The sequence below is a fragment of the Cololabis saira genome, chromosome 3 (assembly GCF_033807715.1).
Source record: "Cololabis saira isolate AMF1-May2022 chromosome 3, fColSai1.1, whole genome shotgun sequence".
Taxonomy (NCBI): Eukaryota; Metazoa; Chordata; class Actinopteri; order Beloniformes; family Belonidae; genus Cololabis; species Cololabis saira.
In genome coordinates, this window is record NC_084589.1 from 23,919,657 (window position 1) to 23,943,105 (window position 23,449).

At 41.6% G+C, this 23,449-nt stretch overlaps 1 protein-coding gene across 5 annotated transcripts in view; it reads right to left on the reverse strand.

The window, feature by feature from the left end:
* Positions 1–23,449, reverse strand: part of kif13a (kinesin family member 13A) — a 48,414-nt gene that overhangs the window by 5,960 nt on the left and 19,005 nt on the right. Inside the window, exons 5-39 of one of the 5 annotated variants that reach the window (XM_061716692.1) lie at positions 22,572–22,664; positions 20,941–21,121; positions 19,062–19,146; positions 18,412–18,546; positions 18,214–18,326; positions 17,993–18,104; positions 17,653–17,865; positions 17,449–17,559; positions 17,227–17,361; positions 15,210–15,340; positions 14,873–14,959; positions 14,608–14,783; positions 14,211–14,430; positions 13,718–13,880; positions 13,464–13,607; positions 13,227–13,376; positions 12,982–13,146; positions 12,694–12,867; positions 12,429–12,580; positions 12,211–12,343; positions 11,973–12,119; positions 11,586–11,618; positions 10,576–10,675; positions 10,368–10,494; positions 10,214–10,269; positions 10,014–10,138; positions 6,953–7,129; positions 6,783–6,875; positions 6,525–6,677; positions 5,586–5,663; positions 5,419–5,478; positions 4,950–5,037; positions 4,711–4,862; positions 2,461–2,601; positions 317–1,505 (exon numbers count right to left, since the gene is read on the reverse strand). In XM_061716692.1, the coding sequence (XP_061572676.1) occupies positions 317–1,505; positions 2,461–2,601; positions 4,711–4,862; positions 4,950–5,037; positions 5,419–5,478; positions 5,586–5,663; positions 6,525–6,677; positions 6,783–6,875; positions 6,953–7,129; positions 10,014–10,138; positions 10,214–10,269; positions 10,368–10,494; positions 10,576–10,675; positions 11,586–11,618; positions 11,973–12,119; positions 12,211–12,343; positions 12,429–12,580; positions 12,694–12,867; positions 12,982–13,146; positions 13,227–13,376; positions 13,464–13,607; positions 13,718–13,880; positions 14,211–14,430; positions 14,608–14,783; positions 14,873–14,959; positions 15,210–15,340; positions 17,227–17,361; positions 17,449–17,559; positions 17,653–17,865; positions 17,993–18,104; positions 18,214–18,326; positions 18,412–18,546; positions 19,062–19,146; positions 20,941–21,121; positions 22,572–22,664 (5,592 nt within the window). Of the gene's footprint in view, positions 1–316; positions 1,506–2,460; positions 2,602–4,710; positions 4,863–4,949; positions 5,038–5,418; positions 5,479–5,585; positions 5,664–6,524; positions 6,678–6,782; positions 6,876–6,952; positions 7,130–10,013; positions 10,139–10,213; positions 10,270–10,367; positions 10,495–10,575; positions 10,676–11,585; positions 11,619–11,972; positions 12,120–12,210; positions 12,344–12,428; positions 12,581–12,693; positions 12,868–12,981; positions 13,147–13,226; positions 13,377–13,463; positions 13,608–13,717; positions 13,881–14,210; positions 14,431–14,607; positions 14,784–14,872; positions 14,960–15,209; positions 15,341–17,226; positions 17,362–17,448; positions 17,560–17,652; positions 17,866–17,992; positions 18,105–18,213; positions 18,327–18,411; positions 18,547–19,061; positions 19,150–20,940; positions 21,122–22,571; positions 22,665–23,449 lie in introns of all 5 variants that reach the window. The other 4 variants (XM_061716691.1, XM_061716693.1, XM_061716694.1 and 1 more) reach the window with 4 other exon arrangements.

The window sequence follows — 23,449 nt, forward strand, 5'->3', positions numbered from 1 at the left end:
ATATGTGATAGTTCCTATTTTCTGCCATAACATTTGAATGGTTTGATACAGAGAGTCGTGGGTGGTTTCATCCGCTAAATGTCCAGGCCTGAAGAATCTACATGCAAGTCATACAAGCGCTTCCACTGCAGCATGCCTGAATGTGCACAAGGGTGCGAGGGCCCGTTCATCGCTGCTTGCAGCTTTAATTTCTTTTAAAATAGACTTGACACTAGTAAATGAGATAAATCTCTATTAAAGCAAATATTGCTCATTGATTTTATTTTATCTACCAACAGAAAGCAGTTAAAAAAATGTTTTTTAAAAAAAGACTCACCCACTGCCATATCCAGCTTCACACCAATCCAGATCCCCTTTGCAAACTCCACTCCTCCCACATAGTGCACCGTCCCTCTCCTCTTCCCCACCCACACCTGCTCTCCAGGTGCCATCCAATCAGGAAGCTGAGCAACAGGGGTGCTCTCATCCCCACTGGAGTCCCCCGAAGGCTCGGCACTGCTGGGATTGGGACTGGGGCAGGGACTCCCGTGGGGCAGATCTCCCTGGGCCGGCTCCTGGATCGGAGGTTCTCCTCCTGCTCTTGGAGCTGGGCTAGGGGACGGGGCTGTCGCTGGATTTGTGACTGCAGATGGTGATGCTGAAGGTGGGACCGGTGAAGAGGGAGCTTTGTCTGTTGCAGAGATTGGTGCTTCGACTGAAGTGCAGGCTACAGTTGAGTTAGGGCAGAACACAGCAACACTGACAGGATCTTCATAATTAGAACATTTGGATACTGAATTTTCAGGTGGAGATATTTTACTGGAGACGTCAGTTAAGAGCCGATTGTCAATGTCACATTTCTTCCCATTATCCAGTCTCTTTCTGTGGTTTTTAGAATACTCCAACCCCTCTTGCTCCCATCCCTCAGTAAAACGAGCTAAATCGCCCTCTCCAATACTGTCATCGGCCCCTTTAAAGTCAGTGAACTCCTGGCTGGCACTGAGAACACAACTGTGAGGCAGTGAGTGCTGCTTATCTGTGCAATTGGGAATACTAACAGGCGTGGATGCTGGATGGATGACTAGGTCATTAACCACACCAGACGACAGAGGTGGCTGCTGAGTGTCACTGCCTGCAGAGACACTTTTGGTTTGGGCGTAGCCTCTTCCAGCAGGACACCCGAGGGCGTCATGAGACTCCCTGGAGGTGAAGTTCAGGTGGTCGAAGCTCTCACTGGCACTGAAAGGCATGTCAGACAGTGTAGCGTTGGAGGCACTGTGTGAAAAGTAGCCACTAGTGCAGCTGCTGGCCGTGGGGCTTCGGGACACCTCTCTTTCTCCACTCCCGCCTCCGCACAGGTTTCCTTTTAAGTCAGAGCGAAACCCATCCTGGCTCTCCAGAGTGGCATTGTAGACCTCAAAGTTTGCAAAGTCCTCTGGGATGTAAGCCTGGAAATTGCTTTGGTCCTGCAGGCCTCGATTTAGATTCAGAGTCATAGCAACATCAGTCTCATCATCTTCAGAGTCCTGGTGATCAGAAAAATGGAGGCAAGACACAAAACGCACCCCAAAAGATGCAGCATTAGCTTTAGACCATAATGTTCTTTAGGCTGTGTAAAACGTATTTTCTTTTAATTTTCAAGAGAATAGGCATGATGAAGATGGTAAAATGCGATGACAGTGCATGAAAAGTGATGCATGAACTTTTATGAACTTTGCTTTAGGCCGTTTTCTGTTACAATGTTCTTTAACATGAAAATGCGACACTTTTATGGAAACATCTTGTGAAAGACAAATTCAATTCATGTGAGCATTTCAGTATGGATAGTGGAAAAAAATGATGCAAAATCAAGTGTGCTGTTTCATTATGCTTCCTTTTCTTTTCAGGTGGGTTTTATTTTGCTACTGCCTGATTATTTGCTTTGGGACTAAAAAGCGCTTCTAACCAGATTGACTCGCCTGAGTAGTGCCATGATAAGGAAAAAAAACAACAACCACCAAAATGTGGCATCAGAAGGTAAAATAGAAAGATTTTTATATGCAGGATTTGGGTAAATGGGCAGGTATGCTGCCTCTGGGAGTTTAACAATATACATACAGAATTTCCTAAATTATGATTATAATTATTGTCTGCTCAATAACCAACAATTTTTCAGAGGGTGTGTAACTTCAAGTTCACAAAATGACTAATGTGTACTCGTACCACCACAGAGACCAGTTTAAGAGATCTACATCTCACAGACTTAAAGCAAAGTTCATCAAGGTGTGTTGCAAGTGTGATACTGTCATTGCCGCATGCTGAGCAGTTAATGTGCCAGCATTTGTCAACAAGTTTATGCGCTATACTTGTAAAACTCCCATGTATGTATCTATGTATGTATGTATGTATGTATGTATGTATGTATGTATGTATGTATGTATGTATGTATGTATGTATGTATGTATGTATGTATGTATGTATGTATGTATTTGTAGCACTTACAGCAGTGTGTGGCAGTGTGTGGCTGAGCTGTCTGCGGGTGGGAGTGGAAGGCTTGCAGTGGCCCTCGCTGCCTGCCCTGGGCCGGTGCCAGGAGCAGGGAGAGGGGAGCAGTGCAGGGCTGTCCACACATGAGCGCATGCTCTGCAGATTGGTCAGAACAAGAGCACACACTTCACACTCACACGCAGCATGCATGGAGCTGGGCAGGTCAGTGACATAGTTAGTAACATGCAGTTTATTATAACACTGAAACAGTCCTTGAAGTGTCATCTATCTATATATATATATCCCTCTCTCATATATATATATATATATATATATATATATATATATATATATATATATATATACTGTATATCCGTCCGACGCGAAGGACGGTTTGCCTCTGCGTCGTCCATATATTACACCTCGTCGGCATTATCCCTTACATATATATATATATATATATATATGTATGTTTTATATAATTATATACATAACATGTATACTTATTTGCATATATACAAAAACTATTCTTATTAAAGTCAAGCTCTTTATGCGTCTCTCTGCACATTACGTTGCACTTATTGTGCCGCTTTTAGAGAAACTTTTGGTGCTTTTCCTCTAGTACCTACTCAGCCCGACTCGACTTGCCTCCTCTCGGTTTGGCGCCTTCCCACTAGGGATCTAACCGTGCCAAATAGATACTTTTTCTGTAACTATTCTGCTGAGATTCTAAGCGGGCTGAGTCGGGCTGTATCTGACGTCATCACACTACAGGCCACCGATTGGAGTCAGACGTCTGAGTCAGGATGTGACATCAGCGAAAGAGTGACTCTGACGGCTTCTTGTTCATTTTATTTGACAGGCAATGGCAAAAGTCTGTTTGGTGATCCAACTCTGAGGTGCAGATGTTCATAAACCTGGTGGCTGAGGAGTAGGAATGGGCGATATTTTACCGTTCACGATATACCGTCAAAAAAATTCCCCACGGTAAGAATTTGTCATCTCGCTGTAAAAACGATAAGTGATTTTATAAGCTAAGAAAACTTGAAGGACAATAGTACTTTTGCTGTTTGCACTGTTATCCCACTGTTTAAGCCATACATACAAACTTGTTTAATTTGAGTCATTACAGTTTTGCAGTACAGATAAACTAATTTAATTGGTTTTTATTAATTCAATTTAATTGGTGTAGTTTAGAAGCATTTAGTATTCTTTTAGAGCAGTGATTTGGGGGCTCCAAAGACTGAATGTGGTGATAGATTTATAGTTAAAAAGGTGGAGTTGAATTGGTATTTTTTCTATCGTCATTTTTATTGTTATCGGGATAAATGCCAGAAATTATCGCGATAATTTTTTTTAGTCCATACCGCCCATCCCTACTGAGGAGAGAATTAAAAAGGGATCTAGACGGGGCGATAAGGAACGACAAGATCTACCAGGAGCTCTGTCTCTTCAAAGCTGCTCGCTGCTACCAATGGACTTTTCAGCAGCGCCAAGACAAACTAAAAAAAAAAAATCAAAAGCTTTGCCGCTTGAAGCTTCTCTCTCATTTTTTAAACTTGATATCGAACACAAGCCACAGACCCAGTAGCACATATACAGTATATCATCTCTTCCAAGTTCTACATCTTTAGTGTTGTTGTCTTCTAAGTTTAGATCACACAATCAAATACGTCACAGCAGCTTCGCTCTAACCCGCCTACTTCTGCTCCAGGTGCTCAATTGTTATGGAAAAGAAACTAGACTAAGTTGAGTCGAGCCAAGCTGAGATGAGTAGAGCTGAGTAGGTACTAGTGGAAAAGAGCCATTTGGTGCCAAGTAGGGACTACTTCTTTCCACAGCCTGAACCTCTGGTACCTCTTTAAGTTCACTTCAAGAAAACTAAAATGCATGGTTAGTTTACATGATCACGACAGCCACAAACTATCTGGAAGGTAATGATCACTCGTCACAGCCAAAATCAGGCTTAAAGCAGCAGTTTTGTTAAGTTATGCACTGTGGCTGCCATCTCAAGTCATGCTCGCGTGAGTCGTGCAATATAGTCAATGCAGTATCAAATACTAATGGGTTATCAGGCAACTTTGGGCACTATGAATCATTTTAAACCACTGAGAATGTATTGATCATGCTTTTGAAATGTAATTTTACATGGTAGATGGTAAAGAAAAATGGGAATGAGGGTGAACTGACAAAACAATGTTGTTTTATGGCTCTGGGAACAAAATGGCTTAGAAGACTTAGAAGATTTAGTTTAGTTCCCTTTACCTCTTGTCCAAGTAGAGGCCGGGCCTCCAGGGTTTTCTTTGTCTTGTTCTCCTCTTTGACAGGAAGCAAAGACTTGAGGAATTTCGGCGGCTGTGGCGAGAGGACTTTGAAGGGGCTGGCACTTAAAAAGGTAGGACTTTCTGGAACCAAGCCTGTGTGTTCAAAAGTAAACGCAGTCATAATTTATGCACTCAAAAGACAGTCAAGATGTGCTGCTAGACATGGCTAGTCTAGTTTACCTGCACTATCTTTGTTTTTGATGGGTGTGATACAAAGGGCGCCATCTTGAGGATTGCAGCTGCTAATGTCCACATGATCACAGTAATCCTAGACGGGAACAAAGTGTCAGTCAGCCTCATTAGCTTTAAATAAACTATAAACTGACGAGTTTTCTCAAGCTATAATACACATTCTTAACCATATACACAACCCAAGTGAGGACCCCTTACAAAAGATGAGAACGCTCCTTCTGTGGCTCCTAAACTGCTATTTTTAGCCATAAAAGTTTGCATAGGCCTATGCTATAAAAGCCTGCACAGAAAAGCTTCATTTATTTTTTTTCCTTGACATTTGGTTGCATGTGTGATAACAGTACAATCAGCGTGTAATTTTGTGATCAAACACAGAAACTTGTGTTTAAAACCAGTAAAACTAGTGCAGTCTTATTTTAACATTATAGACAAAATTTATACAAAATGTAGTAAATACCTGATGTAACTTGAACTCTTCATCCTCACAACCAGTCAGGTCTATTTTACTGCATGAAGACTGGAAAGAGAGAGAGAGAGAGAGCAACAAGAGCTTCAGAAACGTTATGGTCAAAGACTTATTTCCATGTGGTCAGTAGGCAATGCAGTGAGATATGTGCTAATTACATGCTGTACATTTGGTGTGCTGACACTCCTCCTTAAGTGTCTCCCCTTAGCAGCCAGTGCTTCCTTCACTGTAACAGCCTGGAGAGAATAAAAAAAAAGGGGACAGTTCAGTCAGGACCACTTTAGTCAAAGAGATTATTGTTGCTATGTGCAGTCATTTATATTTGGCAGCATGGCTCTGTGTGCTCGGATGCCTGAGGCACAGGGGGCACAAGGGAGCAACAAGTGGCCCAGTAGAAAGAGAGGACAACCAAACTACACCCAGCCTACTCTTTATACGCACATATGGAGGACCTGATGCAGGTACAGATTCAGAAATAACCAGGCAAATCACCCTGGCCTTTAAAAGGTTTAAGAAAAGGAGAGAAATGTATCAGTAGACTTGAGGCTGCACCTCTTGTGATCTCCACAGGAATGCGATGTGACTGATACTTGCTGGCGGGATGTCACTGCTCAGAGATGCAGGAGCTGGCCTTGTGGCCAAGGAGGAAAATGGGCCAGCTGGAGATAGACTGGTCTCCTTTTGGGCAGCAGAGTGTCAGACAGATCTGGGACTGCAGAAAGTTGCGGAAGCAGTGGCTCTAATTACACAATATAAGGATTTCGTAAGCCTTACGCCATGTATTTGAGACAGCCAATCAGCCTCGGATGCTTATTATGAACGGAAACTGACATGTTGAGCAGCAGACTCGGGACAAGTATGTTCACAACAACAAAGTAAGATGTTAAATAGTTTACATATGTGAATGCAAATTACTTGCAGAAGGGGCAGTATAGGGTGGGCTGAAAAAATAGCTCAAATAAACTCTGTGGGTTTCTTAACAATACAGCCAATGGATATCTGGACTAAATTAAATTTTATGGTGATATCAGCTTTGTAACTCAGTAAAGTTCTTCATTGACGTTTTGCAGCCGGACCATCTTTGATGTGTTGTTTACCTGTCGTAGCCTCTCCAAACTCAAGATGTTCTCCACCTCCAGAACTCCCCTTGTGTACTTTTCTATGTAGGTTTCTCCATCCTGAGTCTCCTCGCTGTCCCCACGAGCAGCCATGAGAGCCAGGGTTTCCCTCTCCTCTGGCTCCTCTGAAGCCTGAAAGGACAAGAGAGATGAAAGCTCCTCTAAAAACTCATCAAGCATTAACCGTGATGGCAGATTTAAAGAATCAAACACGTAAGCGCAGAACCAGAGTTATACCTTTGGTATGTTGGAAACAATCTCGTAAGCCAGACAGCAGGAAAAAAGTGTGTTCTTTAGGGACATTCTTCTTTTGAGACTCTGGGTGAAACTCTGCATGAAACAAATCAAACCGTGTTAACCTCATCTCTGCAGTGAGCTGACCGACCTCGACATCTTCTAGTATTCACCTGTTTGTTGTAAATGTTGACAGCAATCCTCTTGCGAAGCACCACCTCCATTGAGGCAGGGTGGCTGAGCTGCACTGTGGCTTTAATAATCAGGTAGATGCGTTCGTTCGGTGAAGTGACCCGGTTGAGATACACAGAATCATGAATGGATGAATCCCAAGAACACACCGCTAACACCTAGTGAATTAGAGGAGTTGTGTTTTACTGATGCAGTTCCACATTTGTCTGTCATGACAGTCTGCAAATGGACCGTATCAACTCAGGCAAAGACATGATGTGTTGCTTTTGGTATGTTTAATGACCATTTTCTTGCATAGTTTAGTATATTCTCTGCAGACTCATTACTCCAGCACTTTAAAACCAACATGTTGTACATTATTATTTGTTCTTTTGTATTTGCACCAATCACCACAACAAATTCCTTGTGTGTGTTAAACTACTTGGCAATAAACTTATTTCTGATTCATAAGAAGTGCTTTACTTTGTTGCATTCTTGCACTAATATTTTTTTAGATGTATTCTTTAAAGGTTGTCCGCTCTAAGTATGAGTAAGTAGTAGGGGTGTAACAATATATCGTGCCACGAAATTTCGCGATACAAAAACGTCACAATACGTGTCGTGGAGGTGACAAAGTGTATCGCGATATTGGGTTATTAATATTAATCTATTGTGTTGACTAGTAAAGCGCATCTGACCGCGACCGCGGCCGCATCTCGACCCGCGGTCCAAAATCTTACTCCGCTCAGAAGAAACTAGTCCCATTTTGTGGTCCCGTTTTGAGCTCTGAACTTTTACTAATGTAAGGCTGGTGTAGAGTTAAGCCTTACCTTATTAAATTAAACCTTTTTGGGGTGGTGAGTAGGATAAACACGGGGACAACTTCTGCTGAGTTCCAGTGTACTTTAATGTCCCTCAACAGCGTAGGATTTTAGAACATCAACACAGCACCTAGTGCTGTATCACTCCGCCCAATCTAAAACATATTAACAACTACAGATAAACTGACATCATTATAGTCATTATCGTCATTATAGTCCCTGATTTACATCAGAATATAAAGAATATATTTATAAAATAATGAACCCTGAATTACCAAAATAAACTTCTTAACAAAAATAAATCTCCTCTGACACTTATAAGGTGAGCATGAATCAATCTTTTTTATGATGTAAAATTGTATGTATTTATTTACTTTTATTTATTTATTTATTTAATTTTAGTTGTTAAATTAGAAAGAAAAAAGTCAAATCATACATGAGAGAAACTATTCAGTTTGTGGCAAAATATTTGTACTTGTATGAAACTGAAGATGCATAATGCAAACCGGACATTTACTTTTAGTTCAGTTTGTGGAAAATGGTTGGCCTGGCTTTCTCTTTTAAACTTCAACAGTTATAAAGCATTACAAACTGTAACAATAGGACAAACGTACAGCATTGTTTTGTATTTTGTGTCTTTCAAATAAAAGACAATTTTTTCCAGTCATATGTTCCTCATTCAAGGTTGTTAAAAAAATACTGCTATAATATCATATCGTATAGTTATCGTGACCTCAATATCGTGTATCGTACCGTATCGTGAGATTAGTGTATCGTTACACCCCTAGTAAGTAGCAGCAGTCTGAAAATTTTGAACATTTTGTCTTAAATGTTTACTGATGAACACATTCATGAACTTTGATGAACACTTTGGTCTTTAGATACGCTTCCACAACCATTTCCAGATCCACAAGACATCTTATGTTGCAATCAAGAACCTTTTTTGAGATAAGCAGACTTTGCAAGTGACCAGTATAACTTTAGTCACGCTCAACAGTCACTTTATTTAGAACATCTACCATGTATCAATGTTACAAACTCTTTTAACTTTAGAACTGGTCTTAATTCTCTGTGGCACTGATCCAGCAGAGTAGTTTAGGGTGATAACATTACCCATACTAACATGGCAGCGGCACACTGTTGCTGCAGAGTTGTTGGATGCACATCAATGATATGAATGTCCTATTCCAACACATCCCAAATGTGCTCCATTGACCTCAGATCTGGACACTGTTGAAGCCTTTGGAGTACAGTGACCTAAGTGTCAAGTACCAATTTTAGATCATTTGTGCAAGTTTTGGACAAGTAACAATGTTCTCATGACAGCTTCCTGCTGGAAGTAGCCATTAGAAGACGGGTTACATGGAGGATGGACATGGTCAGCAGCAATACTTGGGTAAACCACCGCCCTGAACCGTTTATACAACAGGATAGAGCCACGCTTCCAGCTATTATTTACACAATTATTTATTTTGTTTTTGTCACACAAATATTACAGTAAACAAACTGGGCTAATCAGACCAGGCAACATTTCTTTAGTCCTCTATTGTCTAGTTTTAGTGAGCCTGTGTGAATTGTAGCCTCCGTGTCTTGTTCATAACTGACATGAGTGGCACACAGTGCATCTTTTGTGGCCGTAGCCCATTTGCTTCAAGGTTTGACGTTTTGAGTGTTCAGAGATGTTTTTCTGCAGACTTACAGACATAATTTGAGTCACTACTGTCCAGTTGTAATTTCAAAGCTGTCAGACATCAGAGAAAAATGGTCAAACTATCAACAACACTATTTTGGACAGAGACCTTCTGGCCAGTGGATATTTTCTTTTTCAGGAAGGTTCTCTGTAAACCCAGTAGATGGTGACACTTGAAAATCCCAGTAGATCAGAAATGTTTGAAATACAACTATGACCCATTCAGTCATTTCAATCACCTAATTCTAATGCTTCATTTGAATTTTTAACAGGTGATACTGAACATGTCCACATGCTTAAATGCACCGGCCATCTGGTTGATCAGAGATTTGCAACTTCTAGCTCCATTTGGGACTGGAAAAGTTGTTATTTTAGAGACTAGGATACTTATACCAGTTACCGTGCATTACTAACTTAGGTAAAAAAAGACTTTCATGTGTTTCATGTCTTTTCATGTGTGTTTCAGATTCAAACACATTTTCTTCCAACTGTATTTGCCGTGCGTCCGTGTTCTCTTTTTGACCACATTAGGGCAGTAAAGTCATCGCTCACCTCGTCATCACTGTGCCTGATGATGGGCAGATAGAAGAACTGACTGCCGTGCTCTTTGGGCAGGATAGAGTTCACACCTGCAGCGTGAGGCCCAATCAGCTGCTCGTTCACTGTCAGATTATCCGCTAGTGATAGAAAAGACAGTATTTCAAAACAAGTCTATGGTTAAATTGTTAATAAAAAGCATCCATCTGCCTCACCATTTAAATCCAGGAAGAGGACAGGAATGTGAGCTTCCATCCCTGCAGGTGGAGTCCTGCATGCATATGAATATGATTACTGGTGAAAAAGCAAAAGGGCAACAAATGAAGTGAATGTTAAGCATTTGCTTAATCCTTATTTAAAAAAATTTACCAGTCCGCAGGAGCTCCGGGGATACCACTGCCAGGTGCAGGTACCAGCACCGCATTTCTCTCCTCAGTCAGACCAACCCACTGCTCCACCAGCCTAGATTCACGCTCAATGTCCTCCTCTGACTTTTCTGGATATGTATAGTAGGGGAGAGATTGTTTTTATCATGCAACAACTATGTTCCTCCAGCTACACGAGGCCTAGAACTCACCCTGTTTGTTAATTATTTTTTTAATCTGCTCATCAAGATACTCCCGACGTTTGATCAGCGCATCAGACCAGCGCTCCCGAACACAGTTGAGATCCTCCTCCTGGAAGCAGACAAAGAGCAAAAATCAGCGAGGGAGATGATCCGCTGCACGGAAGTGTTACCATGGAGCGGCAAGTGGTCACAAAGCTGATTTTCCAAACTGATCCTTAAAGCAAGTACTGCAAATGTATTAAAGAAGCAAAGCTGAAGCTAATCCTGGTACTTATTCCCAAACCCAAGACGTTGGGGAAAAAAAAAACACGCACACAAAAAAACAAAGCCTTAGATTTTGCAGTTTTGGATGAAAAAAATGTAGCTCACGCATGAAGACTGCAATGAAACCCATACTGTTCATATGTACCATTGCATGCACACTCACATACAGCAAAAGCCTCCTGAGCTCCTACCTGTATGCACGAAAGATAACTTCTGCCATGTGACAGAACCACAGAGAGCTGATTCTACCCTGAAAACTACACTTTACTCAGACCTTTTCTCACATCCGATGTCAGCACATTTTCACCATGCAAAGTGCTGTAAATCATGCAGCCATGCAATGCCCTTGCGATTAGGTGAGGATTATCGTTTCTGAAGTTCTTCAGTGGTGACAGGCAAACAGTAGCATTAGTGTGTGCAACCTGAGGGGGAAGGCGAGAGAGCATGGGGCGGGATCCTGGCAGTCATGCTGCTCTGGCTGGGAGCTCAGCCATGGGTGGAACTGGGTTTTGCATAAACAGCTGCCAAAGAATGGGCTGGTGTGATTGATAATTACAGCATCAGAAACCATTGAGATGTGCAGCTACTGTTTAATAAAGCGCTTCTTTAGTTGACAGAGGCGAGGCCTTCTGCGTCTGGCTTTGCGTGCCCTCAGCAAAAGGCCTTGTCACAAACACGCAATCAGTTGGTTTCCTTCATGCTGCAGAGTGGACTACAGGGGGAGCAGCAGAAGGAAAATGAGACTTGGAGGGTACCTGATAACTATCCATATCGTCTTCCGCCTCTCTCTGGCAGGGGAGAAGATACTCGGTCAAATGCTAGAAAACCAGTTCAGGCCCTGACATTGATTGTGTCATTTTTTTCGGGACGTCAGTGACATCGAAGAGCTGTTCATATTAATGGATATATTCTTCAGAGTTAAAAATACCTTAGAAACAGTCAAGGCATAAAACCTGAAAACACTAAATATACCTTGGCTGAAACAGCATAATACTGTACAACATAATGTGAACATGCTATTTCCAAAATACATATCTGCAGTTTATCCACTTGCAAATCATCATCGTATTTATGTCAGCATATGTATTCATAGTTGAAACGGCATGTACGCAATGGCATGTGCAAGGGTGTACTTTACAGACCTGGTAGCTGTCGAGAGGCCGCTGTAGTTTAGTGGAGCGAGCAGACACACAACCGATAGAGACGGACAGTATGGCCTCCACCAGCAGAGGGAGGGTGCCCGAGTTCTGGACTGGCTTCACGCACACCTGCAGCCTCCTGGAGTGGCCCTACTCACACAAATATAATCACATACTGATTGTTTGATTCAAGCCAGCCATGCTGAACTAAAGGAAACCTCCTCCCAAGTTTTATTCTGACCTGTCGGAGCTGGAAGACTCCTCCCGTGCTGATGTCTTTTCCAGGATGCAGCTCCACAGATGAATACTCTCCCTGCTCGTTCAGTTCCTGGATGGAGACCCACAGCTCAATCCTGCGGGACACCTCACTCCACCTTAAACATGCAACAGCTAAGATTAGTAAAGTGTGAAATGTCAGTAACTGCTCAAGTGTAAGAGGAAAAACGGCATCCATCAGACCTGTCTCGGAGCGTCTGGGTCTTGGCCTCCAGAGCATCCAACTCCCAGACTGAACGTCCTCTCCCAGCACAGCGGTGACCCCACACTTCTATGGCCAACGCTCCATCTGATATAAACTCTAAAAACTCGTCTGATACATGCACAATATAGTCCTGGAAAATAAAGAGGTCAAGATGTAAAATACAGAAATGGAAACAGAAGTAACAAGAATTCAAAGTATGTGCAATTTAAAGGCTTTGAGTGAAAAAAACTGTTTTTTGCTCACCTTGCAGTGATCAAACTGGACAACGAACTGAGCATCTGGGCTTCGGGGGGAAGGCTGATCAGGGCTAACCATAGGAGGAGCCACAGTGGGCTCACCATGCTCCCAGAAGGTGTACTGGCAGAAGACAAAGTTGGAGAGGTTGAGGGGCAGCCCTGTGGCCTCTCTGATCCTGACCTGCACAGCAACGACACCAACAGACAGGATGAAGACATGGACGTCTCCCAGTGACGTTGCATAGTCATTTAATTAATCAATCTTGTGTTTAATCCCCTGGAAGAGGACTCTCACCCTGCAGGTGAGCCTCTTGGCCATGTGGACAATCTCTCCGTTGGTATCCATGACCTCGTAGCAACTGCTCTCACTGGAGTTCTCAGATGAGTCGTCTCCCCCAGACAGGCGCTCCGGTAAAGTGCCGCTAACTCGCATTAGCTCAACGTGCAATCTGCCTGCAACCTGTATGTTCAAGCAGAATTTAACTAATTTTGAAAAAGATCCAGGATATCAGCATTAATAAAGCACCAGTGCACCCTCACCTCTCCCTGCTGGCTGATGATAGGGATAGCATATTGTAGTTTAACATCGTGAAAAAGACACTCTAAAAAAATGTTGGCAACTCCTATGAGGTTGTGGTTCTCGTGCGCCTCATAAAATGGATCAGATTGTTTACTGTTTGATTTGTTACACTGGAAAAAAACAGAGGAACAGACTTAGTAATGCAATGATTTATGTTCAGTTTTCATTTTTTTCCTGTTCGTAGTATTGCTTCTCACCATTTCCTCTGCGCCTTCTTTCCAGTCTCTGTAGTAGTCTCTCATGTCCACCAGTTTGTTCTCCAGCTTCTCAATGGTCCACACCTGGGTGCCCTTCCCTTTCCTTCGCACCTGAATGGCTGGCTCACTCACAATTGCTCCACGCTACATAAATATGGACAGCACACATTTTAGTCAGGTTACTATGACACTCTCACCTTCACATATTTGATTTATGCATCTATTTAATAAATGTGGGTGTTTTGAATACTGACTTTGCGGTTGGCGCTGAGGTTGGCTGCAGGAATCTGAAGAGTGACCTGATAGTCAGTGAGTTTGCTCATCTCCTCTGCCAAAAAGTTGGCCTCTCGCACCAAAGTGTTGGCTCTGACGACCTGCTCTCTGAGTCGAGAGAGACTCTGACGAAACAGCTCATCCCTGTCTCGAGTACACACATGGACACACATACATTGATATTGCAAAATAGACGTTCATTCATGAAAATCCAGATTTGTTGTCTTTTTTTCCTTTTTTCGTGCACTTTGTGTTCACAGACATTGGAAAAGTAACCTCACTCAAATAATAGACTTGCTTCTTCCCTACTTTAAACTACGACTTAAAAAAAATGTTGGTTGGTTCAATTCAAAATAAGTATGACATGTTTTATACAGGTTATGGTGCTGCAGACTGGCTGTCATGACGGATCACTTGGATGTGATACTAAAGCCAAGAACCTGCCCGTCACTAGCGTGTGTGCACTTCACTGACCGCTCCTCGGTCCACAGGCGCAGCTTGCCGTGTGATGTGTGCGTGGGGAACGTAAGGCGCTCGCTGCTGCTCCGGTGATGCTGGGGCATTTTCTCAGGAGACAACTGTTGCCGTAACGACTCCAGCTCTCGTTCATACATGAGCCTCTGCTCCTCCAGAGCCGTCCTCTTCTCTTCCAGGTACTGCTTCTCCAACACCTGGACCACATTCTGCATAGGGTCTACATATGTGGAGAAAAAGTGCACATGCAGTGCTGTATTGTACCGTACACAGGAATGCTTCCTCAGTAAAGGAAGAGGGCAACTGTAACATGAGCACTGACAATTGGATTCAATTACGACACAGATACCAATATTACAATCACAAGGTCACAGAAAACATGTTCTTCTTATCATACCGTTATTTCCAAGAGTCTTCATCATGACCTCCATCTGGGCAAACTCATAGCTGTAGTCTTGCTCAGAGGAGGCCTCGCTGGCTGTTTCCACGTCCACCTCAACAAAGCTCTCTCTGGGAGAGGCTTTCTCTAGCTCCTTCAAACGGTCCCGCCGCTTTCGTTTAGGCAGATTTATCCTACAGAGCATAACAACATCTAATCAGTCCCTTTTCAGATGTCTTAGTATTTCAAACACCGACAACTATGAAAACAAAAACGGTCATACCTGAAAAAGTGATTGTTTCCCCATAATATACGGTCTCCGTGCCACAAGTGTACTAAGGAGTCGATCATTGTACCGTTCACACAGGTCCTGTAGAAAATCAAAACAAAAGAAAAATGTCAGATGAAAAGATAAGAAAACGTATTTAAATTTTAAAATGGAAAAACTCACTAACTGAGAAGGAACAATAGTGTTTTTGTGGGAGGAAGACATGAATCTGATATCAAAGTATAAGGGCTCTGATCACAGAATTCCAGTGCAGTGAGGTCATGAGAAAGTCTAAGGTCCACTCATCCATAACAGACAGACAGATAGTGGACGTTTCTGTACAATAGCTCACCTGGCATTCCCCAAGGGCGTGAGGGTGACATCACCGTCTGGGCAAAGCTCCAGGACACAGTGCTCTGGCTGGATCCCGATCCCAAAGAGCTGGATGTCCTGAGACGTGTCTGCACCCACACGCGTGTGCTCCTACGCACAGGTGGAAGACAGATTGACAAAACAATAATGGCACTTGTGAATATATTAGAAACGAGCCTTGTAATTTAAACATTTTCAGAAGAAAAATACATTTCAAAAGTTCCAGAGAGTCATGACTAAGCCAAAACTGGGGTTCAGTTGGTAAAGGAAAAAAAACAGTCCATGCAGAGGGGGCGTTGTTAAACAAACATCCCGGCTCTGAGAGGATGTCCTAACCCATTTTGCATTAGCAGTCATTCCTCTCTGATATGCCAGGCTGTCCTACAGAGGCCAGACAAAGGACTGTTGTTCGGAAAGCTGCACAGACTGCTTTCTCATGTGCCTCCTCTCTCACAGCTCCAACTAGCTGGTTGGTTGATCCAGACCTGCTTCTACTGCACTTGTGTTCTCAGTGTCATCTGAATTGCTGAAACACAAGGGCTCACATATGGTGATTATCACTCTTACAGCATGAGGAGTAATGGAGATGGTCAGGCTGAAATTCTCTAAGAAAAATTAGTGATGAGACAGCTTTCTCAACTTCTGTTATTGTGCTTCACTCTCTGGTGTTTTACATTTTGGCAGCATCTCTGACAGAAAGCCTTGGTCATCATCATCATCATCATCATCATCATGTTTTTTCATCCATGTTAGACAAAAGACATCCTTTACAAAGAAGTGTTGAGTTCAATCAGTGCATCCATAACTTTTAAATTATTAAAAATGTAAAACTAGTGACAGACAGCAGGGGATTTCCACGTTAGAAAAATGCCCCAGACCTTTAAGACTCCACTGACAGAACCGCCGTACCAGTTTTGGCTGCTCCAAATGTAAATGCAACTTTACTAAGAAGCGTTTTTGTAGGAAATTAAAGAACATGGCACAATAACATCTTAATAGAATTGAAATGCCAAACACCAAATAAATGCAGATTCACTAGCTTTAAGTTTTAAACAGATAATCAAGTTCCCAAAGTTTCAAATGTAAAAAAAAAAAAGAAAAAAATAATCACAGTTGGTCTTTCACAATTACAACATAATCTGTTTGCAATTATTTCAGCTGAACTGAATGACTGGAATGTGATATTTTCATTATTATTTCCACCTGGATTTTCATCATTTGAGGTTTGACTGGTGCTCTCTTATTAGTGTTATCTTAAGCTGTGGGTTAATGACAACTAAAAAGAGAATTAGCACCCCTGTCTGTCTAGAAGTATTCAATTTATTAACAGTCACGTAACTACGTTTCAAAGACCTTCTATTGAAGCAAGGGTTACAGATCCAGATGAAAAGCCAGACACAGTAATATGGCAGAGCCATATTACTAACAGCAAAAAGGTGACACTGAAATGTGCTACCACCACAGATTAAATAATAATTACTGAACCATTATCAGGCTAATTATATGGTGAAAGCAGAAGAAAAGAACATAAAAGACATACAAATCATTCACATCTATTCCTTGTATAAAAAAAATAAAGAAAATAAAACTTAATTGTAAGGATTGTGACTTAAATCCCTGTTAAAAATTGTGGCCTTCTTTTTAAACCACTTCATTAAAAAAATTATGAAAATGTACATGTGATACTGTCAAGCAGTTTTTATTGTACATTTCTTATTTAACTCCATCTCAATTTTTAAGAAAATCCTAATTTTAGTTTTTTTAAATCTAAATTAAAATTTAATAAAAAACTAATACAAATTAGTTAGATTGGCAAAGTAAATATACACTACAAAGTTAACTGCTTATGTTATATCTGAAATAACCATACAAGTTATTGAGCTGTAGGAATCACATGGCCTTAGTGGCAAAGTTGAACAAGTAAAGAAGCAGAACCATCAGTATCAGAATATTACGTAAAAATATCAGCTTTTTCACATCATCACAACAGTGTTTACCTTCAGATAGTAAACCAACAGCTCATTCAGAGCAGGATCAGCATTGAGATTGACCAAGAAACATTTGTCTTCGCCCACTTTAATCCCAGAAGTCTCCAAAGAGATGCCCATGCTCTCCAACTGTTTCTGACGCTCCTACAAAAGCAAAGAGCTGTTTAGAGATCCATATAAATACAAAGAATTTAAGTTTGGATGTTAAAGGTTTTTGTGACTCATGCATACACCAGCAATCTCCTCGGTCTTCCTCAGCTTCTCCTCCCAGGTAACTGTCATCTCCTGAATGAGTTTTTCTGATTCATGCAGTTTCTCCTTCAGCTCAGGGGCCTTCATAGACTGATGGAAAACAACAGAGAAAGCTTTCAGGTAATGTTGATAAATCTGGCATCAATTTATCCCCCATCTGTGGAGGTCGACCTCTCCTCTCACCTCAGCCTGAGAGAGCTGAACCCTAAGTTTCTCCACCTCTTCCCTGAGTTCTCTAATGATCCGAGCGTTAGGATCTTCATTCACCACAGCGTGGTTGACAATTCTCTTGGCCCTGTCAGCGTAGCGCAGCGTGGACAGCGTCTCCTCATAGTTATCAGCAGCTGGACTCACTGTGGCTATCATGCATGTCTTACTGTTTCCTCCGAGGTTGTCCTGAAGTGAAGGGAACACATTGGAAAAAAGCAGAGCTGCTAAAATGTACTTTTCTTTCTGCCAGGATGGAGCAAACTATCATGGAAATTAAGAGGCATTTATAAGATATGTAATTTGTGGGTCAAACCTTTAGCAACCAGGTGAGGACCGAGTCTCTGTAAGGCACAAACTTGGCCTTCCCTTTTCCTCCAGATTGATCAGCCAGTGCAGAAATGACACAACCTAATGTGGTGAGAGACCTAAAACCACAAAAATATGCATGAGTTCTCTCACAAGTAAACTTTTAAATTATCAGACTAAATGCACGATTCAGATGAAAGAAAAAAACCCCAAAAACAAATGACATACCTGTTTATATTGCTCCCTTCTTTGAGTCGCTCCCCAGCAGCTCCAGTCTTAGACACTCGTTCACTTCCTGCCAGGTCAACCAGACTCATTTTGCTCACTTTCTCTCCCGAATTCTGTTTACAACATGCACAGTCAGACTCGAGACACGGATTTACAGGACAGAGATAAATATGTGTTCTTGTGTATAAAAAGACTAACTCCAGACTGTAGGTCATAGAGCGTTTGTGTGACAATGATACTGAAGACGCCATGTGATCGACTGCTCTCCTCATTCATGTTGGTGGCTGCGACTGTGCGAGACTTATTCCCCTCTGACATCAACACCTCAATGTCCTAAAAGAATAAAGCGGGAGGTAAGAAGAGAAAAGAAACTGCATCATTAGTCGTCATTGCAATTTAATTTTTTTTAGTCCAAAAACAGATTCAACAAGAATCTGCAAAGCTTGCAAATGGTTTGTTGTGATAACACTTAATTCAGGCGGCATTCACATGTAGCTCTTTGAATTTAATTTATCTGGGTCACAACAGGCAGCGGGAAATCTACTGAACTAGGAGCAGCCGGCACAAAGCACAGAGGAACAGGGTGGAGATGTTTTGCTTCATTAAGGAAGGGCTTTCCGAGGTTTGGCATATCAACTGCACGGAACCTCATGACTGCAGTCACAGGGGAGGATTTTAAACTAATGGTTATTGCGATCTAAATCAACAGTTTGACAACTAGACATATGTTAAGGAATTGCCGCTGGATGTCTATGTTTATGTAAAAAGTAAGGCATTTCAGTATGTGAAAGAATGGATTCAGTCTTGTCACTGGTGACGGCGTAATGACAGACGCGTGAAAGACGCACCTCAAAGTTGGTGACAGCCAGCTGAGACAGACCATCCACATATGGACCCAAGACTTTGTGTTCCCGAACTTTAAGGGACTGGCGGCTTCTTAGAAAACAGAAGAGGAAGCACAGAGAGTAAGGACGAGGGGTACTATTACCACTTCCAATCTGAGACATTACCTGAAAACATCAATTGGGAAAATTCTTCAGTCAGGTGAAGTGAGGCTCTGCATCAGACCATCTTATGTGAAATTAGTTTTTTTTTTTTTTTAACCAGTTTCTTATTTAAAAACAACAAAACAAGCAGCAAATCAACAACAAAGAAAACGTAATGGTAGCTAAAACTCTTGACAAGTGACCAAAACAATAAAGCATGACGTTAAAGCAGCGTTCCTAAATCATGGAATTTAACAGAAACAACTGTGACGCCTTTTACAACGTGATTTTCATAAACAGACACTTTCAGTAGAAAAATTAGGAGGAAAAAAATTAATTTAAGTTGAAAATTACCTCCTATTTCTAAATGTGTGGGCTAAATCAATGGATTGCATGGGCTTATGGCAGGGCACTACAAGGATGTTTTCTGGCCAAAAAATATCTTTATAAAAAAATTTAAAAAAAGAGAAGAAACTAACCTTGAACATTGTTTGTGACTTTACCATTCAATGTTGTGCTACATGACAAGCCATAGCCCATCTGCTCTTTTGAAAGGGGCTTAATATTCTTCACGGGGGGTGTCTTTTTGAAGGGGGCTTAACATTGCGCCGCATCTGGGTCACTGTTGTTTTTAGCAATGAATGTTATCAACAGAAATAAAACGCCTCATGAGAGGAGAGCCGTGATTGTGGCTGAAGATGTGGCTACAGGCGGCTCTGGCATCCACAACCATCAGCACATTTTGGCAACATCAATGCATCAAAGAGTGTTTGAAGCACAGGGGAATGTGGTACTGTATGTCAGGGTGAAACTGGAGAATAAATTCAGTGTGGGGTTGAACTTTAACAACATTGTTAAATTCAGGGCAGCGTTATCTCTCAGTTTCTTCTTAAAGGTTAACAAGATTGCAAATTTATTTAAAATAAAACTCATCTTCATTTTAAAATATACTGAGGAAACAAAATCTTCAAACGATAATTGATGGTTTTAAAATTGTAAATTTGCTGGGATGGTGCTTCTTGTGTCCCTTTGTGCATTTTATTGTTAAGAGAATACATCCACAAGGAAGACAGCAACCAGCCTCTCGTTCACTGTGTGACAGAAACTGAGTTCAGGCTCCATATCTCACGTCTGTACTACAGCTAATGTTTAGTCACCCAGGCAGGATCAAGAGCGTGAGGCTCACTGTGTATGCAAGAGGAAGCCGTCATCAAAATGAGTCTGGCTGCATCCTCAGACATCTGCAGGACACAGAGCACTGCACTGTAGCTTCTCTTTGGTGCTTGCTCACAGGAGGCTGTGACTGCTCTCTTGCTTCAAGCTTCACCAACAGATGTCCCTTAAACATGCCCATTCACACCTCGGCCTCCCCATCAGTCTGTCTGCCAACCCACATGAGACCGCAGACGCGAAGAATGCAACAGTGTCAGGGCGATGCTGGCTGCTTTTCCGCAGGAAGAGACTGCGCTTAGTTTTCTTATTCACATTCTGCTGCCACACCACATTAAGGGTAACACACCTGACGGCACTGCAAAGTGCACACCAGCACAAAGTGGAAGCTCACAATCGGGTCACTGCCTTTGCTGTGAGGTGGAGTAAATTAAGACAGAGAAAACTGCACAGTTTTCATAACCAGCTGCATCCGTCACCCCAGGTCCAGAACGGTCCGAGGCATTAGGTCATGAAATGCAGGTAGCTGATACCTGGCATGCACATGACAAAGTCAACACATCTGACTCACCCTTTGGGGTCAAGCAGGTCACGGACCTTCTCGTTGTAGATCTCCATGTAGGAAACTTCCACCTTAAAACTATGGGCCTCATTCCCCTCTTTGTGGATCCTCTCAAAGAGACAGCAGCACAGTCGAGGGATTAAACCTGGCTGCTCTCCGTTTCCCATCATGGAAAAGGATTTGCCTGAACCTGGATAGTCAGCAGAATCAAAAATGAATGTTAACGTAGTTATGCTCTATACAATGGTTTTGACACATCTGGAATGAATCAATAGGTGAAATGAAAAAGGAAAATAACCATAAACAGAATGAGTCATACAGTAAACCACTTTGGGGGGGCAGGGGGGCATTGTCCTCTAATTAGCATCCGGATTAGGATCCGGATGCTTATATAACACAGTCTTTGCATGATGTCACATGTAAACAGTCAATTATTTAAGTATTTTTGAACTTCACTGAATAAAAGTAAACTCATTTAAAACAAAGTTAACAGGTTATAAAGTATCATAAGTTTATAAACAGATCTTGTCAAATAAAAAAAAATTCAAAAACACATCCTGCAGGTATGAAAACTGATGCCATTGTGGGACAGCCTTAACGCAGCACAAAGGAACCTAATTTATAGCACCACTATAGACGTAAACGTTCAGTTGCTTTTACAACATTGTGCAATATTTACTTACTGAACAAGATTTACTCTTGCTTAGTCTTTTTCTCTTCCATCATTACTTTATTGGGACTTTTACATCATTCAGCCATGATGTCCACTTTAATTCGGCAAACTAGTCTCATTATTGTTGATGTGTGGCACGGTGCCAAGAAGCGATAAGCAGTTGTCACAATGGACAACCGGTACGAGAATCCAGTTACTTAGGAGGGTTTTTGCCGCTTCCTAAAAGTAGGCAAATATTCTTTCAAACTGTATTGAAACTGGTATTTTAACATGAAACGAAGACTTTCATGCTTCCTTAGTGTAAAATTTGTAAGCAACTGACATTTTCTTCTGTGCCAAAAGCAGCTTTTCTACAATTCAGTTCATGACTTAAATACTGCTTGCAGCATGTGGAAATATTCAAGTGCTTTTTTCAAACGGTCAATAAGGTTGGCTGCTCGATACTAGAAAGTAACTAAAAGAAAAAAAAGAATAAAATTGGATTTATGGCCATGAAAGATACAAAATGATTCACCAGCCCACTCATAAATACAAATCTAGTAGTTAAAACCTTGTAAACGCATCTATGATCACACCTCAGCCAGAAAACGTACTAAGAAACTTAACATTACACGATTAAAATTAAATAGAGGTCTCTGTGTGGCAGTGCACACAAGTGTCCTCAGCAATTGTTTACCTGATGTAGATTAAAGTCATTTGGATGAACAATTCTCAGTCTTTGGCTTAAAGCTGTTTTACAGTGAAACATTGTGAGTTTAAGTGCACTGCAAATGGTTGTGTCTGCCTGTATGCAAGATGTGTGTAGAGTGTTATGAGACATCTATAAAATGTAGCTCACATTTTCCTAAACTAGGTACTACCTTACTGGAGCTTTAAAGTGGTAATTCATTATCAAGACAACATGGGCAGATGTTTTCAGAGAGGGGAAAAAGTGACTTCATACAGAGTTCATGTGGATTTTTGTTACCCGTTTGTCCGTAGGCAAATATGCAGGCATTATATCCCTGGAATGCATTTTCAAGTATTCCCTCTCCAAGGCACTTGTACACCACTTCTTGACCTTCAGAGAAAGAATCAGTCACCATGGAGATTGTGGTAAACAGAGGAACAGCTAAGTTGCACACAAGTATCCACTAATAATCTCGTTGTCTTCTTAGTATGCAAAATCAATACAGAGCAGTGTATTTATCAAGGTCCACAAAACAATGAATAAGATTCATGAAAGTGGCAGATTCCTGTCTGGCCATGTGGAAAATGTAAAGCTGTGTAGAGAAATATGTTGTGTTGCTCGCTGACGTGCCCCTGGTGAATGGGACAGCTGTTTAATGAGCTAAATAAAGCCTTGGCTCCAACTCTTCAGGCAGCCTTTCACTGAACAGACCGCCTTGTCGGTTCAGGAAAAAACAGATGTAAGCATTACATTTACAGGAGGGAAATATGACGAGCAAAATATCTTCAATGATTATGTTAATATGCCTTGTACTGGCAGAAATAAGCTCTTGAATAGATCCTACAGAAACTGTGACTTTGACCGCTCTCTATAATCCTCATCTCGGTGATGAACGGTTGCTGAAGAAACATATGAAGGGGTGCATAAGAATTTCAGCACAATCAGAAATGCAGATCACTGCAGTTAGAGAATCTTATCTGGATTTATAATGCAGAAATCTGCTAAATATATTTTTTTGTCTCAACTTCAGGATAATGTTCCTGCAACGTCTTTGTTAATCAATTCAACGAAGCGAGTCCTAATGCAAATGATCACATCTGTTCAAAGTCTCCACTTTGCATGATGCAAAAAGAAGAAAAGAAAAAAACCTTCCCTGTAAGTCGCGAGTTTCCCTG